Source organism: Eretmochelys imbricata, chromosome 22 (genome assembly GCF_965152235.1).
Source record: "Eretmochelys imbricata isolate rEreImb1 chromosome 22, rEreImb1.hap1, whole genome shotgun sequence".
NCBI lineage: Eukaryota > Metazoa > Chordata > Testudines > Cheloniidae > Eretmochelys > Eretmochelys imbricata.
In genome coordinates, this window is record NC_135593.1 from 10,028,465 (window position 1) to 10,048,425 (window position 19,961).

Genomic DNA, 19,961 nt, shown 5'->3' on the forward strand with positions numbered 1-19,961 from the left:
ACTGGAAATGGGGTTTCAGAGGAGATGTACAACTGCAGCCCAACACATGGTTATTCAAGATTCCACTGCACCTTCCACAAGAATGGGAACATTAACCCTTATGTCCTGACCAAATTCCAGCTAGATAATGATATTCTTACTTTTAGAATCATAGAATCATAGAATCATAGAATATCAGGGTTGGAAGGGACCCCTGAAGGTCATCTAGTCCAACCCCCTGCTCGAAGCAGGACCAATTCCCAGTTAAATCATCCCAGCCAGGGCTTTAGTTTCAAGCTGATTTGTGTGTTTTCCTTTCCTGTTCTAACTGCTGTGTAGTGATCATTTCTGTGGGCTACTAAACAGCTACTGTGCTTCAGACCAGAAGTGGCTGCATTTCAGCAGTTGGTAACGGGTTGGCTGTTTGTCTGATTTTATCCACAGTGTATAGACCGACTGCAAACCACTTGGAGTTTCTTTGAGATGCAAAGTGTGTAAATGTACTAAGGGAATTGTTTGTTCTTAAAACAAAACAGCAAGTTTTCCATTAAAATATGAGAATGGTTGTATGGCAATGATCTAAAGTGACACGGGAAGCTGCCAGTAGACGGAGCCATAGATTATGCAAGGGATTTCTAGGAAGAAAAAGCAGAGAGAGATTCAGGAGCAGCTAAGACCCAGGGGAGCGCTAAGCTATTGCTGGTCTGTGTGGAATCTTCATTTGCCCCCCAGAAAAGCCAAAAGTCCTGCTCTTCATTGTAGATCTCATTTCTTCTATTAACTTGGTCCTTTTTTCAGCACTGTATGCATTTAAGGACTGGGTGAACTTCTATTAAGTTCTGTTAAGGACTGATCCAGAGTGGTGATGAGCTTCCATAAGTCCATTAAAATCAACATGGAGTTTCAGGTGCTCTGCACCTCTCCGCATCAGGCCCTCCTGCATTATCATTTTCAAAGGGACCTTCTGGGTGAAAACTAAAAAGTGCATTTTCAGGGCTTACAGGTATAAATGAGCTCGCGTCTCTGGACCCTGGTTTGTGAAACTGCTGGAAGGCCCTACAAGTCCTCTCGTTACTGGAAAAAGAAACCTCTAACTTCTCTTTTAAAGCAACAGTCTCCTCACCAGATAGCTGTCAATGCCACCTCCCTCCACAATCTGGGTGTGGACTCTGCATTTCATGCCAGGATCACATCAGAGACTGTGCATGCTGGAGGCCTAATGCAACCTGTCATCAATGCATAATGCAGTGAGCCTCTGAAGTCTGTTTTAAGGGCCTCACTGCTTTCCTGTCCCACAGGGGAAGGATGTTTTAAAATCTGTATTGCATGCATGCATCCCACTGCACTGTCTTCTGAGATACTGCAGCCTGTGGCATGGTGAAGCCACAAATCAGTGTCAGGTGCAGCCCAGTGCACCCTCTCCCTGAAACTGCATATCAGTATCACATGGATCCCTGATACACTGTCTCCTGCAAGACACTGCGGTCTGCTGTACAGGGCTGTTCCGAATCAGCACCAGCTGCATCCTTGATATATCGTCTCCTGCAGGATAGTGCAGCCTGCTCAGTGCTGATGCAAATCATTTTCCACTACATCCCTGATACACCATATCCCTGCAAAACGCCGCAGCCCGCTGCACGGCTGCTGGTGTCACATCTCAGGTAAGGACAAATGCCATGCCACATATCTGAGGGAAGCGGAAGGTTCACTTTAAAGATGAATTGCACATGTCTGTCTCAGATAGCCGGATTAAGCAGCAACAGCTGCTTTCAGCAATGAAAGCCCTGGCAGTCTAGGATTGTTCCTATGGGCAGTGGAGTTCTCCCGTGTGATGGCAATAACCCAGCTCCAGAGAGAGCTAAGGCTGTGCTCTTCCACACACGTACGGATCATTCTGCACAGTGGAGCCCCTGGGAAGGGAAGCGGCACCATGGTGCAGCACAGAAGGGAAGCTGGTGCCCTGGCTTCGATAGCCTCCCAGGGCTTTGTGCTGACCCCCGTTAGACAAACCATTCCCTGAGAGGTCCACCTGGTTAAGCTGATTAATGAAGAAGCTGTGGGCACGATGGGCTAGCATAGACACTGTGAGTGCTCCGCGTTAGGGGGTCCTGAATCTTCATTAGCTCACTGAGCAACTAATTGGCTTCTAAGGGCTGGCACCCGAGAGATGAGGCAAAAATTCAAAAGTGAGCCTGGCAGGGCCAGCTGGAAGTGGGGCTGGCAGGAGGTACCAGCAGAGCCTGGCAAGCAGTTATCATGGAAAGACATAAGGACAGCTGAACACAATTCCTCTGGCTGGGCTCCCAGCGATACCACCACTGGAACAAGTGCAAAGGACGGACAGGGGAGTGGCTCACTGCAAGGAGCGTGGCTGGGGATGGAAGGGGCAGAGTGTGGAAACAGGGAAAGTGGAGAAGACGCATGCAGTGACGAGGAGACAGAGGATAAAAAGGGGGAGGTTGAAGAGACTGAGAGACACAGGGCAAAAAAAAAAAAAAAGATGAAAGGAGAGAAAGAGATTCCACTGAATGCATCCGATGCAGTGAGCTGTAGCTCACAAAAGCTTATGCTCAAATAAATTGGTTAGTCTCTAAGGTGCCACAAGTCCTCCTTTTCTTTTTGTGGATACAGACTAACACGGCTGCTACTCTGAAACCTGAAAAAGGAATGAAAGCAGTAGGGGAAGAACAGATGAAGATAAAGTGGAAGAAGAAAGGAAAGAGATGAGAGAATGGGAGGGAAACAAGAGACAGTCTGGATGAGACACAGCGAGAGGAGAGGGGATACCATGGAGAGACAGGAGTATAAAGAACACAGCTCTGGGGTTCTCCTAACAGGGTCCTATTGCTAATAAGAGGCAGTTAACAGTTCTGCTGGGGAATGTCATTTCTTACAGGAAGGCTGAAAAGCCCAACAACTATGGGGCTGGATTCTTCCCAACCTTTCGCGTTCCCAAGGCCAGCTGCCGCAAGTTTCATCCTTAACAGCAGGCAACCAGGCCAGAGCCTCAAAAAATAGATCAAAGTTGGCCCTCTGCTGGCGGAAATCAGAGCGTGCATCAGAGACAGCATCAGATCAAATGTATCCCTAAAATTTAAGCTTTTAGACCAAGAGGCATGTGCCCAATGATTTAAAACCAAGAACTCTAAAAGAAAATGGCTTTATATTTTGAACATATGATCCTCTCCCTGTTAGATTTGCAGCCCTAACATCACAGCACTTTGCTAGAGCATGAGAACCTCAAAGTCTACAAACTAGTCTGCCTCCATTTTCCAGGCTGGGAGAAATTCAGAAAATCACCAAGCAGCATCCAGGGAGAAAGGACAATGAGATTTTTAACCAGCTTAGGTTCATTATCTCAGAAGCTATATTATTGGGAGCAAAATGGAAATTGTGCCTTTTGCTTTTTAACCTGCATCCCTTGAATCACAAGGCGTAAACCACCCTGACTTGGGCTGGGCAGACCTCAGGGAGAATCTGACCTTGAAGAGGATGGAGCACAAAGGGGAGCTGGGGGGGGCTCTGACTGGCCTGCAGAAAGTGTGTTTATTTCAGAGCCAGAGGGCTGAGCACAGGACTGAAGTCCTGAGTTCTAACCCAAGTCCTAACCCCAATTCCCCTCTGTATGACTATGTGAGTGGCACTTTACCTCTGTGCTTTGGATTTCTGTTCTGTTTGCTCTTTCTTCTCAGAAGGGGATGCGTGGGCTCATTAGCTAATTTTGGGAATGAGCTTTGGAAAGGGGCAGTGGTGTTGCGGGTCCTGTTTTAACAAGGCTGCTGTCTGAATGGCGGGGTACGATGTGTCCATCTCCCTCCGTGAGCCCCTCTGCCCATGAAGCAGGGAGATGACAGACCAGGAAGCAGGTAGGTAAATGGGGCAAAGGAAGAAATGCCAGCTGGTAATCGAAGTAGCTCTTATCCGCTATGTGGGTCAGCTGCTAGAGGAGGATATGATGACACACGTAGCCTGAGTGTTGCACTCCCTTGTGCCAGTTTGGGAGGAAGAACTGCTTACTGCAGCCCTGCCGTTCTGGGTGTATGGAAGGAAGCAGGCAGGCTAGTGTGGTGGAGTGGTATCACAGACTATTTGGCATTCGATACAGGGCAGCAGACTGCAAAGTTCTTAGGACCTGTTTGTTTAAGATCCGTACGCAAAATCCACACCCCACCACAGACACTTTATGCCGCACAGATAACTGGAAAAACACTGGACCTGTCTATCGGACCACAAACAGCACAGTCAGCATGTACTGAACTGGCTGTCTCTGCTGTGCCGACACCATGTGCCCACAGCATACGGGGCACACCTGTAACTCGCTGAGGAAAGGGAAAGGGACGCTCTGCTGTACTGCCTCATGTAGAACCGGCCATCTGCATATAAGTTGCCTGCATTTCTTTTGCAGGAAACAGCGTAAGGTAAAACATCCATCAGAATTCATAAGATGCACCCCCGGAGTAAAAGATTGATTTGATATTAACAGATGTGTGCAGAGAATATAAAGTGATCAAGGCAAAATACTGACAGCTCCGGAGGCATCACAGCCCTGGAAACCGGTTAGAAATGCATGCTGGCATAGATACACAGGCAATACAGAGCCCTGATACCCACCCCACCTCTCTTCCCCCCCCCCCCCCCCCACAACTTTAGGAAGAGAACTGGAGTGTCAGCCAGCCCTAGCTCACTGTCTGCCACCTAAACCCAATTGCCAGCTCACTGTCTGGCACCAACATTCTCCTGCCAGCTCCAACATGACACCGCCAATACACCACCCCGCACCCACGTTTCACTGCAACCTCCCGTCTGGCACCCACGACCCAGTGCCGAAGAAACAACAGAACGTGCCCTCTTTGTTCCTTTAGACACCCTGACACTCTACGCAGAGACACCCCCGTTACCGTGTCAGCACCCCCCCCAACGCCCCACTCCCAGCCCACTGGGCCCCAGCCGCAGCATTGCACGTTCTTCCCTGACTCAGGGGTCTCACCCCGCCCCATTCACGGACAAACCCTCTCAACCTGTTTTCACAGGAGAAATGGCCAGAGCCAAGGCTAAACCCTGTTGCAATGTGGCATCGAAAGCCCCTGGCTCAGCCGGGTGCGTCCACTCCCACGCGGCCCCTCCTGGCATGCACCTGGGGCCGGGGCGCCCACAGAGCAAGACCCCTGTAGATACCCAGAGAAAAAAACATCTGCTCCTACCTGAGGGTGGCGCTCTCCCCTTGCCTGACGGTCACGTTGTCCATAGCTTTGGGGAAGGTGGCATCCCCGCTGCGCACGGGCACTCCTGCGGGCACAAGGAAGAGCAGCCTGAGACAGAGGACGACGAGGCACCTCCAGGGCACGACTAAGCCCCCGCCGACCCCCATCCTGGGCAGCAGGGACTTTCCAAAAGGCCAGAAACACCCCCGGCGAGGAGAAACGGGGGGAGCGGGCCGGGGGGGTGGGGGGAAGAAGCAAACAGGGTGGGAGCGCGGGGCAGACACGGAGCTCCTCGGAGATTAGCAGAGCCCCTGGCAATCCAGCCGCAGAGCGCCGAGCATCCGCAGGGAGCCCCCGGTATTCCTGGGGCGCGGGAGGAGGAGGAAGGGAGCACTGGCTGGGGGGGGGGGCGGAGGAAGAGGAGGGGGCGAGGTGCCGCGCGGGAGATGAAGGTCACAGCTCTGCCGCCTGCTCCAGACGCCGCTTTAAGACTCCGCTGGGCACGCGCCGCGGAGCCCCGCCATCAAAAGTTTATCACCCCAGGAGGAGGACGCGTGAGCCTCCCCGGCAAGAAAGGGAGGGTGGCGGCTCAGCCCAGCCTGGTCCCGGGCAGGGGGGCAGGAGCGGCGGGGGTTGGCGGGGCGGGGGTTGTGGGGGGGGGGAGAGAAAAGGAAGGCGGAGGAAAAATAAAGGAAAGCCACGACAAATCGCTTCTGTCGCAAGATCGAAACTTCCCTGCGGCGCAGCGGCTCCCCCGCCGGGCGAGGCAAAGGCAGCGCCCGGGCTGGGCGCCGACCTGCGGCGGGGAGGGAGCCCGGCTGCCCCCGGCGGGGCTCGGCGAGGGGAGGAGGCGGCGGCGGGGCAGGCGCGCAGGAGCCGGCGGCGGCCCCGGCTCTCAGCAGCCCGGCTGCGCGCTGCCTCCCGGCCGGGAGCTCCGCCTCGCCGCTCGCCCGCCCGCCCGGGCGCGGGCTCCCCCGGGGTGGCCACGGCCGCCGCCCGCGCTCGGGCTCCGGCCCCGCCGCACTGCGCGGCGCGAAGCGGCGGCGGGGCTCCCCCGCTTTCACCCCGCCGGCGCCGGGTGCCGTGCGAGCGCCAGGATCCGGGCTTGCGCTGGGGTCCCGCCTCACCGAGCCAGGGGACCACCAGCATCTTCCGCCCCGGTTAACCATCGCCGCGCCGGGCCGGTGCGCAGCAGAGCAGCCGGGAGGAGCGGGGCTGTGGGGGGGTGTTTGGGGAGTGCCGGGGGGGGTGTGTATAATTAAACCCTTCCTGCAGCCGGGACCCCTCTGAGAAGAATAAAGCTCCCGCACGGCAGGCATCAGCGCTGGCTGCTGGGTTTACAGGCGGGCGCCCCCCAGCCGCGGGACCCGCGCTGTCCCCGCGCCTGCACAAGCCAGCCCGGCTTCGGCAGCTGCTGTGCGGGGACCCCCGCCTGTCGCGTATTGTCTGGCCGTTTCCTGGTGCTCTGTCCGGCTCCATCTGTCCTCTCTAGTTTTTATATTTTGATTGGGCAGGGACCGGCTTTTCTTTCTGCTTGTGCAGCACCGAGCACCATGGGGTCCTGGTCCATGACTGAGGCTGCTAGGTGCTACCACAATACAAGTCAATAATCGCCTGCTCCCAAGCACCTGCTCAGCTTCTCCCACACCCCCGGTACCGCCTGCTCCCTTCCTCTCCATGCCCCCAGGCGGCCTCCAGCACCCCTCCTGCGTACCCTGCCTGTGCCCCAAGCAACCCATTTCCTCTCGGCCCACTCCTGGGGATACAGCCCCCAGCCCTGGCCCCGCCATACCCCACACAAATTGAACGCAGATCCCCCCTGGCCCCACCCGCCATCTAAGCGCAGGGCTCCCCTTGCCAAGCCTTCCCCGTCGCCATCCAAGCAAGTTCCTCCTTGTGTGCTGCCAAGCACTGACCCAAAGGCCATTGCACAAGGAGATGCTCAAGGCTTTTCATCCGCCCCTCACAGCCCAGTACAGAGTGCCCTCTGCCATGACCATCAACAGGCCCCTGCCAAGGATCACCCAGCATGCACATGCGGCTCAGAGGGCCCCCTGCATGGCACCTCTTCTACAATGCCGGAGTCAGGCTGGGCATTTCCTGGTAGCTCAGGAAGCAGCTCAGACGCCCTGCCAACAGGCTGCTGACCAGGTGAGGGTTCAATGGCCTGCCTGCAAAATTAACCCCTTCCTGCCCCTGCGGTGCAGACTCACCAGTAGTAAGCTATCTGTTAACACCTGCTAGATTTCTCCCTCTGATGGAACCCACTAGGGTGATGATCAGAGGGAGCATCTGAGGACGTTTTACCTACCCCGGGAGATGTGGGGCACACTGTACGTGGGATGATATGGCCAGTGAAGGGAGTTCTAGCTGGTTTGCTATGCCTTCGTGTGCCTTCCCTAGACTGGGGGTGTGACGGGAATGAGGCAAGCTCCAAATGTTGTGGTTACAATGTCCTGACTCTGGCTACAGACTTGGGAGCTTTTAGAGTCCTTAAAGGTCCCCTGAACTCGTTGGGGGGGGGGGGGAGTAGGGGAGGGCACTAAGATTTGAAGCGCTTTGAAATGGAAAGGACCCTGGAGGTGTGTATACATGTGATAGAGGATCCCTGGCATTGCTCAGGCCTTTTGGAAGAATCTGACAAGCCAGATCAATTTCTATCTTGCGCTGAAATGTCACGACCCTAAAGACACAGCACTAACCAAGGGCCTAATGCTGCAGGGACTCACACTGGCTCAAGGCAAGAGCTATGGCTGAGAGATGCTGGCTACGTCATATGGATAAATAGGGCAGCCGGGCCTGATGAAACTGGGCAGAGCCTGGGCTTTCCATCCAAAGGTGACATAGCTCTTTAAAAAAAATTGCTTCACCCCAAACATTCAAGTTGGCTGGTGCACTTAAGCAGGGTTGCTGAGGGCTGAAGGTAACTGAGAGACTGGCCTGCTGCCCCTGCCAGATCACCCCAGGCATCAATAGAGGGGAAATGCATATGGAGCTGCTGAGAGGAAGGGATAAACCACAAACCAGCTGCACCTGGGCCCTACGTCGGGAGATCGAGTCCACCGAGCATGTACCAGCACCAGGACTGGGTTGACTGGAGTGATTGCTGCTGCAGGGGCTTTCCGGTCTGTTGGGTAAATTGGTGTTTACCCCTTGGGATAGGAAGCTGTTGACACACAGTGCATGTTTCTGAAATAACGCTGAAATGGGTGTAATGCATACAAGGGGAAGATTGAACTGAGATCCTGCCTCAGTGCATATCTACCTTCGAAAGGGCTGAGCTAGCCTCCAGAGATAAGAATACGCATGACCGGATGGATAGCCACAGACGGGGGGATGGATAGATAGACAGATAACTCCTTGCTAGCTATAGCTGGGCATGTGCGTGAGGGACAGGGGAGGAGAGAGAGAGAATGTTATACATATTTATGTAACAAAAACCTACCTAACTGGGTATTTACCCAATGAAGTGGAACGACTGTGAAGGAGACTGTGCAGCTTATTCGCTAAACCAGACTCGCCCCGGGGTTGTTTTGGACACAGAAGAGCAGGAAGCACAAGCAGATTAAATGTGGAATGGTGGATCCATGGGATATTACAGTTGGGGGTTGAGCCAAGCGATTGAGGGGAGATAAAAAGTTGCCATAACGTCTATTCTTTTCCAAACGTGCAGAGTTTAGACAAGAAGATAACCTTTCCCCACTCTGGCTAACTAACCTTCAGTGCCTTTCTGTCCCACTAACCTCCATACGCCTCCTACCATCCTTCACATTTCCAGTTCCCACGTTATGCCCCAGAGGTGGCTGCATTTCGGTGGTGGGTAATGCAGTCACTGTAATTTTTCTGGGGTACATTTGAATCACACTGCTAATGCGTTTGGGACCCATGGTGCAGTTAATAATGAGTGAACATGCTGGTCTCAGTAGAAAGGAGTAGGAATGGGGAGGGAAGACAGAGAACTTTGCAAAAGAGTGGGTGGGTGGGTTTTTTGTCAGACTATAGAAGGGCCAAGGGCACAAAATTTGGTTCTGAATGTGACGGCTGGGGTTGATGGGAAGTGGAGCTTTGGGTCTGCCCTTATAAAGGGAAAATGAAAGGAAGGAGGGCTTGTTATTAAGACACTGGCTTGGGTCTCAGGAAACCTAGGTTCAATTCCCAGCTCTGCCAGAGTTCCTGTGTGATCTTGGGCCAGATTCTGAAAGGTATTTAGGTGCCTAACTCCCAAAGAAATGACTGGGGGAATTAGGCTCCTAAATAACTTTAAAATCTGGCCCTTAGTCTCTGTGTGCCTCAGTTCCCTGTCAGAAAAAATGGGGATAATACTGCTCTTCTGCCCTTTGTCAAGTCTATTTAGGTTGCAAGTTATTCACTGCAGAGATTGCCTCTTACTATGTGTATGCACAGCACCCAGCACAATTGGGCCCTGAGTTTAGGTGGGCCCTCTAAGAATAATAACACTTGTTACGAAGATGGGGCAATCTGCAAACTCCATACCTGGATTTCAAACACCCCCAGCCCACATGGGTGCCCAGCTTCATGGCTTTGCCTCAAACCAATCTCTAATAAAATCACAGAAAGGAGAAGTTCTTGGAGCTCAGCGTGATCTCCTTGGGGTACCCAGGGTTCGGCAGTGGTGGATTGCCACTCGTGATGGTAACAAGCTCTGATCGGCTCAGAAAGAAACTGAACCTGTGAGGACGAGTCCCTTCTCCCCCCCTCTTTCCTCCCTTCTGATTGTCAATCTCAGGGTTTATTAGTGGTGGAGGTTGGTCACAATTGCCCTTGGAGATTTCTCCCTCCTTGCTCTAATCAGCAGCTTGCAAAGGTCAGGAGTACAGGCCTGGAAGTAATTAGGGAGGGCTGGGAAGACTGGAGGCTGGGGAGTGAGTCAGGCAATGGGGCCAGAAGCTCACCTCGAGCAGCCAGCAGGACCCCTGGGAATGAAGGACTGAGGTGTTTGATCAGCTTGTTCTCCAGCCTTGCTGCTGCTACTGGATTTTTGCTCCATCTCCCCAGAGCTACAAGAGCTGCAGTCAGAGAGGCAGAGACAGCCACCATCCCTTCCAGCTCCAAGCCAGAGACCCAGCCACGCTCTTCTTTCCTCCCCCTCGGCTCAGGGAGAATTTAAGAAAACCCTGACAGAGTCTATTAGTACGGATCCCTACATTCCTATTGAAAGGCACTCGCCAACTCGGCATTGTCTGTGTTCCCAGCATGCTAGCGCTCCAGAGTCCAACAAAGTCTGGCTCTAAGGCCCTGCCCGCAGTTCATTCGAGAGTCTGCTAACAAGCAGGGTGTTTATCCACAGTGCTGGCTAACAGCCTTCCATCGACACTGCCTCTGATCAGCATGCACAGGGAAGGGTTTCTGGGCTGAGGAGCCACGTTTTGGTGCTAGCAAACCATGCAGCAGCGTAAGGTCCCATCTGAACCATCCATCCTACATGTTGCTATTTGTGTTCCAGTAGCACAGAGAGGCTCTAAGCAAGACCGGAGCCATGTTGTAGGATTGTACTGAGCACAAACAAAGAGGCAGCTCCTACCCTAAAGAGTTTGCAATTTAAGTACACAGTAGAAAATATCATTCGGCCCTTTTACAGGTAGGGAACTCAGATGGAGAGAGATACCGGGCAGATCCTCAGCTGGAATAAGGCAGCATAGTGCCATATCCAGCCCAAAGTGATCTAGCAAAGATCACACAGGGAGCCCATGCTAGAGCCAGGTGTTGAACCCACATCTTTGGTAGGACCACAAGACTACCCTTTCCCTCTGCAATACAGTCAACACACAGATTGGTCGTGCGGCAGAGGGGGGGACCAAACAATGTTTTAAAACGGTTTCCAATCTGTCCCTTAAAAAAATGATCAGTTAGTTTTTTGGACAATTGATAGAATTTAATCGAAAAATTATATCCCTGCCATAGAATTCTATAGAATGGTTAAAACCTTTTTTTAAAGCTACAGAAAGCTTAGAATTCTCTATTACCTTCTTTGGTCTTATAGTAATTTCTCAAAAAGAGGACTTGTGGCACCTTAGAGACTAACAAATTTATTTGAGCATAAGCTTTCGTGAGCTACAGCTCACTTCATCGGATGCATGCAGTGGAAAATACAGTGAGGAGATTTACATACATAGAGAACATGAAACAATGGGTGTTACCATACACACTGTAAGGAGAGTGATCACTTAAGGTGAGCTATTACCAGCAGGAGAGCAGGGGGCTGGGGGGGGGGACCTTTTGTAGTGATAATCAAGGTGGGCCATTTCCAGCAGTTGACAAGAACGTCTGAGGAACAGTGGGGGATGTAGGGGGGGAATAAACATGGGGAAATAGTTTTACTTTGTGTAATGACCCATCCACTCCCAGTCTCTATTCAAGCCTAAATTAATTGTATCCAGTTTGCAAATTAATTCCTATTCAGCAGTCTCTCATTGGAGTCTGTTTTTGAAGTTTTTTTTGTTGAAGAATTGCAACTTTTAGGTCTGTAATCAAGTGACCGAAGAGATTGAAGTGTTCTCCAACTGGTTTTTGAATGTTGACGTCTGATTTGTGTCATTTATTCTTTTACGTAGAGACTGTCCAGTTTGACCAATGTACATGGCAGAGGGGCATTGCTGGCACATGATGGCATATATCACATTGGTTGATGTGCAGGTGAACGAGCCTCTGATAGTGTGGTTGATGTGATTAGTAATTTCTGTAGAACCCAATTGGTTCAATCCCAAACAAATTCAACAGGACTCTTCCATAAGAGAGACAGTTTTGTTTTAGCCTAGCCAAACAGCTTCCTGGTTGTTAATGAGTTCCCCTAACAGTTAGGATGTTCAAAGCAGAGGGGAAACACACAGTGGAATTAGCAAGGTTTTGCTAGCCTTATTGATAAGGAAAAAACCATGTCCAAATGGGTGATGGGGAAACAGTATTAAAACATGGCTCTGGCATGATCACTCACAACTGCAGGATCTAGAAGCCCATAAAGTTGGGGAAAAGGAGATCACAAAACAGCAGGGAGGAATAGAACACAGGCGGTGAGCTGGAAAAACACATGTGCAGCGCATCACAAGGTGAATCTTCAAATCATATCTGTCCTGGAGAAAGAGAGGGTCTTTTGGTTTGTTTGTTTAATTAAACAAGAACTCCATGTTCCTCAATGGAATTCAACCCATGGAGCTGATGGGACCTGAATTTCTCCAGGACAAGCCGATTAGTGATTTCTGGGGTCTCAACTTTTGGGTGCCCTGGTTGAGAGGCACCTGATTGGTGGAGGGCAGGTGCACAATGGTTTTGGGGCCCCCTCCTATTCCTCCCCCTTTACCAATCTGAGCCACGTAATTATCAGAGACAACACAGTACTCCTTACAACAGTCAGCTTTGTTTAGAGAAATGTTACACAGCCACCTAATCATGGAGCTCTCTATCTAGCAGGGTATTACCATCTGATGGAGTGAGCATCTTTACAGTAGCCATGACGTGTTGTTTCCGATGGGAAATGAGCCCCCTTTAAGATAGCTCATAATCACTAGCCCCTCTTTTGAAAACCTGGCCTAAGTATCTGGCCCACATGTATATAGCATGTACCTGGCACATGTCTATACGTATGCTGTATTGGTATATGCAGATGGCATCTGTATATATGAGATCTTAAACTAGTTTCCTTGCCATTCTCTCCTCTTCCTCCTCCTCTCCATCTGTCCCTAGCCCCTTTTTCTCTCCACCTTCTCTGCTCTTGCACATTTTCAGCTGCTATTTTTTACCCAACACATTTGTAAATTAATTCCAACCCTTTCCCTCCCTCATCCCTGTTTGCCTAACTACTCCCTGTTCCTGTCAACTATTCTTATTTACTTCAGACACCGCAGCGCATTCGGCTCTTGACCTCTCTATTAGGACTACCAATAAGATGTTCTGTTGTGGCCATCTGAAGCTTGGGAACTGAACAGACCACCAAATGTGTGTCCCAGTGGCCATCAGATAGAGAATAAAAACTTTCAGTTGTCACCAGCATGGACCGGATTTGAACTGGTGGTCTAGAGGGAAAAGTCTGTCTTTCCTCTATCATGGAGCCAACCAGTGCCACAGAGAGCACATCAGGTTTGTTTGCCTCCCTCTTGCCTTCTTCCTGTTAGGCACTGGCCAGTGTCAGACGCCAAAGTAATTGGACTGTGTTGCCACCTTTTCCAGGCATGACCTTGGGTAAGTCACTTAACCTCTCTGTGCCCCAATTTTCCCCACCTTCAAAATGGGGTTAATAATACTGTTATCAACCAGCTAGCGTCTATGTGTATCTCTGCCTCTGCTGGATAAAACCAGCTCAGACACGTGTGAGGCTCTGTACCATTGACAACTAATTGAGATGCATTCGAAGCCCAAGACCAAGAGACTGTGTCTTTAAAAGTGTGGGATGGGGGAGGGGTGTATCTAAGTTCTAGCTCTGCTGTTGCCATGGTGACCAATGAGTCCTTGATGTTGCAATAGTTGCCCCTGAGTGCTTTGAGATCTCTGGATGAAATGTAACTCCAATGTAACTACAAAATATTACTATTGTATTGCAAGTGTGGGCTTGGACGGTGACATCCCTGCAAGACACATCAGAGAAGCTGAGTGGGAGGAGGAAAAAGCCTTGATTAGAACAAAAAAATGCCTTAAGAACTACAAAGGGAACAGCGAAAAATACCAGCCAAGTACATTGCTCCCTGTGTAAAAGTTCTTTTCAGGGTGAAAGTCTCTCTGAAGCTGTTCGCACTTAGCTGGATTTACTGCTGCCTGGTATATTCCACATTAACAGCTCACCTCAGTAAAAAAAATTCCCCTTTGTTCTTTTCTTGGCCAGCCCTTCTGAAAATTAAGACTGTCAGATTCGGCCTCTTGAGGATCTTTTGGGCATAATTTACGTACTCTACCTAATTTCTCAGTTGTTTTATCTTTTTATATTTGCACTAAATCAGGATCGCTCTGCAACCTCAGCTTTTATTTTCTGTATGTCTGCATTTAATGTATTTTACTGTCCAAATTTTAGTAAAAACGACCGTGGTTATTGTCAGAAAATGTAATCTCCTCTTTAAATGGGTAACATTCCTTCTACTGACCCTGCAGACAAAGCTCTGGTGGAAGGAAAAGAGAGGAAGTATCTTGCACTGTTCTACAGCGTTCCCTACTGGCCAACATTAGCATTACATTAAAAGTTACATTTACACCAGATGCAGAATTTAGTTATTTTTGAGATTGGGCTCCAGTGTGATGGGTGATGTACACAGTTTAGGGCTAGAAGGAACCACCAGTTCACCCAGCCTGATCTCCTTTACCTCACAGACCACCAACACCTATACACCAAACCTGACAACCAAAATTAGACAACACTACAGCCACAGGTGACTCGATTACTACGTGACATGAGGAGAGAACAGGAGGAACCAATGTGCATCAAATCCATAGGCCCCTGCAATGGTAGGGAACTGATTAAGTGACCCACACAGGCCTGGTGAGAGAAATCTGGGGCCCCAGTTCATCATGTTCTCTGGGGCCTCACCTTCACCCACTTCACTTTGTTTACACGGACAAACACACATTTTGGAGGTCCCAGTACAACTGTCTCCCCCTTGTCATCCGTAGACTTTCAGCCCATGCTGCAGAGGAAGGCCAAAACAAAAACCAACCCCCCAGGTACTTTGGGAATACATACACCTATTAAGACATACTCCTTGTCCCAAAGAGCTTATACCTAAATAGACATGACAGACAAAGGGTGGAGAAAGGAAATATTCTCTCCATTTTAGAGAGAGGAAACTGAGGCACAGGCAGATCAAGTGATTTACCTCAAGGCAGGCGGGGAGTCTGTGACTGATTCAGGAACTAAATACAGATCTAAATACCAGTCCAGTGCCTTGACCACAAGACCTCCCTTCTTTTCTTTCAGAGGGTCCGCAACAGGCATCAAAGCCCTATCTTTGATCACAATGGCCCTGTAGAAACCATAGACCATGATTCAACAAAGTACTTAGGCTTTATACCTAAGTCCAGACTCCCTGGGTTCTCTCCCCGGCTGCTATTCTTAATACCGACTCTGTTCGGGTGACTTTTTTCTCATTACATTGATGCTCACTGCTGCACGACCAGTAGCAGAAGCAAATGTATCAAAATACCATCACAGAGGCGGTTTGTTTTTAAAGCCCATCCACATCTCCTGTGAGGTTCACAGCCCTGGGAGATTGAGAGACTTCAGAGAAGCAGCCCCCATTCGGGGTGATTATCCCCCAAACCTTTCGGAGGTCACCTACCGCTACAAGAATATGGAGGTGATGTGGGGAGGAAGAGTCCATCCAGAAATCCTTGCCCATGCATATTTTCTATAACCAGTCAACAATTACAGCTGCGAGCTAATTAAAAATAATAACCAAAGGGGAGAAAAAAAGATCGGACTCTGGGGAGTGAGAATGGCACTTGCAGTTGTTCATTTGGTCAGCTAATATTTACTGCAAAGTGGAATCCGGCAAGCACAGGCGGGAGAGAAATAGTCTGGGGGAGGCGAGCCTGCTCAATGGCAGAGGATGTGTAAATCTTACGGAGCCGGCCAACGGGGGCTGAGGGAGGAGGCTGGAGAGAAGTGGCGGGAGACGGACAGAGGCAGAATGACAAAGGAGGGAGGGGGTTTGAGTGAGGGAGTAAAGAAAGAGAGAGCGGAGACAAGGAGGTGACATTTGGGGCATCATCCAGTGCAGCACAGGTGCCAGGTTAAAGGTGCTGAGCACCGGGACCCCCAAGCCTGAGTTGTTGAGATGCTGCATGTCCTAGCAGGAGGAGAGAAGGCGGAGAGCTGAGCCCAGGGATAAGCGCCTTGTTGGCATGATGAGGATCATGGCTACGCCAGCGTCTTCTCAGACATGCCCGTTCTCCACCCGCACCCCAGCCCTGTTACCCAGCATAGGCCCACAGGTGGCTTGTGATTCACGGTCGCTCTGCACAGAGGGGATGCCTCGCGATGAACCTCACAGGCTGCTGGTGTGTTTGTGTGTGTGCAAAGGCAAAGAGAGAGGCTCCGAATATCCCAGGCTTTGCCTGGGTACTATGCATGCAGGACACGCCAAAACACCCTTTGAAAGAGAACACAAATGGCCAATTAAAAGCCTGTCTGATTCAATATCGCCCCAAAGAATGTTTCTTTCCATAAAGGAACTGCTCCATGGAAATATATAGTCCCTGCAATTTTCAACCAGATGTCATTGCTCTAGGGCTGCTGGTGACAGGGCTTCGGAGGGGGCCAGGACAGTGCTGCTTGTTTGTGTGAATCTCCTGGGGTGAGCAGGTTGGAGAAGGGAGGCTCCTAGTTTGCAGAAAGCCCCTCCTCCTTGCTCCATGCCTGCTCTGGACTCTGAGGCTGCACGGGGGGATGGCCAGGCTGATCAATCCCTATATGGCCCACTCTCCTATTTAAAGGCAGTGTGTAGTGTAAGTAGTTTACTGCACAGCCAGGCTGATAAGCTTTTGCATACAGCAGATCAGCATTCAGAATTCCCTCGGGTTCCTATCTCCCCAGGGGAGTGGGACAAAACTCTATGTCCCACTTTCCCACTGGAGAGGAAGAAGGGGCATGACGAGGGGATGGGTGAGAAGGGGTTTCACTGGAAATATGAGGGGTGGGGCAGGACTGACTAAACCTCAGTCGCTCTGCTGCTTTCCATTAGCAGAAACCGAGGTCTGGTTTTTACAGGCTGGAGTCTCCGAACTCTAAAGCCTGGAGAAGAATGTGTTATTCTTTGCTGTGCAGTGTCCATGGGCTGTGAGGCAAACAGTGGGGAGACATATCCTGTGAGGGTTCAGAAAGTCCCTCCACGCAGACCTTGTTTCCCTCATTTCGAACATCACCTCTTATTTTGGTTCCCTATGTTTTGTACCAACTCGGTGTTGGCAGTTCTCCTGATTGCACTGTGATCTCTGAGGTGCTGCTTAAACCCCCTAGCTCCCAGGGTCAGGGGGCTGCATGAAAATCTCAGCGATAGCCTCTCCTTGAGGTTCTGGTTGCTCTTTTCCCCACACCTCCTCATTCGTGCATACCCCATCTGTGGGCGTGGCCTTCCCAAGGTGTGAGATCTCCTCGTCAGCCTCCTCCTGGCACTCACCAAGACAGCCATCCATCACACCAGGACAAGGCAGCTGGACGGGGATTGCTCTGAGCCCGAACCTGGAAATCTACAGTGCAATGAAACAGCCCCTTTGCCCAAGCTCCACGAGCCATTTCAGATTGGGAGGGTGGGAGTGCTGCTTTAACTGTGATTCCAGGGGTGATTTGGGCAACTCAAAACTCTAGGTATTTTTGCAGATAATAACATAGAAATATTTGACTGGAGCACTGTATCTAATTCCTAAATCAAGAAAGAAAATTAAATAAATATTAGACCCACTCATCTCTAATACTAACATGTTCTGACAGCTTGTGGCAAGTCACTTATGGGACACTGGTTAGGTTTAAAATTGCAATGTATATTCTTACTCAGATACTCTTACTAAAGTCACAAGGGACCATCAGTCTGACCTCTTATTTCAGTTCCCTATGTTTTGTAGCAACTCGGTGAAGATTGAAGGCCACAGGACCTCGCCCACTCACTCCTGTAATAGACCCCTAACCTCTGGCTGAGTTCCTGAAGTTCTCAAATCATGGTTTAAAGATTTCAAGTTACAGAGAACCCCCATAGTCTCTGCCAATCTGACCTGGGGGAAAATTCCTTCCTGATCCCAACTATGATGATTAGTTAGTGACCCTGAGCATGTGGGAAAGACCCACCAGGCACATACCCGGGAAATAATTCTCTGTAGTAACTTGGAGCCCTTACCATTTAGTGTCCCGTCTCCAGCTGTTGGAGAGTTTTGCTACAGGCAGTCATCGATGGGCCACATGCCGTCATGGGCAGTCCCATCACACCATCCCCTCCATAAACGTAACAAGCTCAGTCTTGAAGTCAGTTAGGTTTTTTCCCCCCACTGCTCCCCTTGGGAGGCTGCTCCAGAACTTGACTCCTCTGATGGTTAGAAACTTTTGCCTAATTTCAAGCCTAAACTCATTGATGGCCAGTTTATATGTATTTGTTCTGGGGTCCCCATTGGTGCTTAACTTAAATAACTTCTCTCCCTCCCTGGTATTTATCCCTCTGATGTATTTATAGAGGGCAATCATATCTCACCTCAGCCTTCTATTGGTTAGACTAAACAAGCCAAGTTCTTTGAATCTCTTCTCATATGGTAGGTTTTTCATTCCTCCGATCACCCAAGTAGCCCTTCTCTGTACCTGTTCCAGTTTGAATGTATCTTTCTTAAACATGGGAGACCAGAATTGCACACAGTATTCCTGATGCGGTCTCTCCAGTGCCTTGTACATTGGTATTAACACTTCCCTGTCTCTACTGGAAATACCTGGCCTGGTACATCCTAGGACTGCATTATTCTTTTGCACAGTCTCATCACATTGACAGCTCAGAGTTATCCTGTGATCAACCAATACACTCAGCTCTTTCTCCTCCACTGTCATTTCCAACTGGTAAGTCCCAGTTTATAGCAAAAATGCTTGTTGTTAGTTCCTAAATGCATGACCTTGCACTTTTCACTATTAAATGTCATGCATGACCTTGCACTTTTCACTATTAAATGTCATCCCATTTCTATTACTCCAGTTTACTAGGTCATCCAGATCTTCTTGTATGATATTCCGGTCCTCCTTCATATTGGCAATACCTCCCAACTTTATGTCATCTGCAAATGTTATTAGCACACTCCCGCTTTTTGTGCCAAGATCAGTAATAAAAATGTTAAATAAGGTTGGACTCAAGACTGATCCCTGAGGAACTCCACTAGGAACCTCCCTCTAGCCTGACAGTTCACCTTTCAGTATGGCCTGTTGTAGTCTCCTCTTTAACCAGTTCCTTATCCTCCTTTCAGCTCTCATATTAATCCACATCTTCTCCAATTTAACTAATAATTTCTCCTGTGGAACTGTATCAAATGCCTTACTGACATCCAGCTATATTAGATCTACTCCATTTCTTTTGTCTAAAAATCAGTTATCTTCTCAAAGAAAGATATTACTAACTTTGTTACCATCTCTTGAATACAACAACTGAAACAATTTTACAAAAATCTACAATTACTTTTTTCTAATTTAGGCTACTTACTTTTTACTATTTGCCAAGCTTGGAACAGATCATTTAACTTAGGGAAACATCCTAACAGCCCTTTCTTTTCTTAATCACCTGTTAATCAACAAAATTCTGACTCCCTGCCTCAGGGGCACAAGTTGGAAGCAGCATATCTCCGATCTCCTCTGCAGAACTCATTACGCTGTACACTCAGGTTGTCTGCCTGAGACGAACAGTCTGGGGAGGCAATGCCCTCCCATGCCCCCTTCAAACTCTGCCTATGGGCATGGGCCAGCCACACGTCTGTAATAGCAGTGTAGACGTACCGACCAGGTCAGTGCTGTACAAATATACAGTAAATGATGGGCTCTTTGGGGCAGGGATTATTTCTTAAACAGGGAGTTCAGTATAGCGGTTAGAGAATGAGATCCCTAGTTTCTATTCCCGTCTCCACCACTGTCTCTTGTTGTGACTTTGGGCAAGTCACTGAACCGCTCCGTGCCTCAGTTTCCCCTATCTATAAAACAAGATCTGAATGTTTTTCTGACCACTTGGTGCAGTTGTGAGGTTCAATTCTTTCATGTATGTAAAGTCATTGGAGCCCCATTGATTTAAAGTGCTGCATGTGGGCATGATATTATTATTTATTATATTTCTAAAT

The 19,961-nt window shown here is 49.7% G+C and overlaps 1 protein-coding gene across 4 annotated transcripts in view; it reads right to left on the bottom strand.

Annotated features, from left to right (window-relative positions):
* Positions 1-5,347, bottom strand: part of LOC144278430 (opioid-binding protein/cell adhesion molecule) — a 335,321-nt gene extending 329,974 nt beyond the window's left edge. For all 4 annotated transcript variants that reach the window (XM_077839722.1, XM_077839720.1, XM_077839721.1 and 1 more), the window contains exon 1: positions 5,181-5,347. In XM_077839722.1, the coding sequence (XP_077695848.1) occupies positions 5,181-5,347 (167 nt within the window). The remainder of the gene's footprint in view (positions 1-5,180) is intronic.
* Between the last annotated feature and the right edge of the window lie 14,614 nt (positions 5,348-19,961).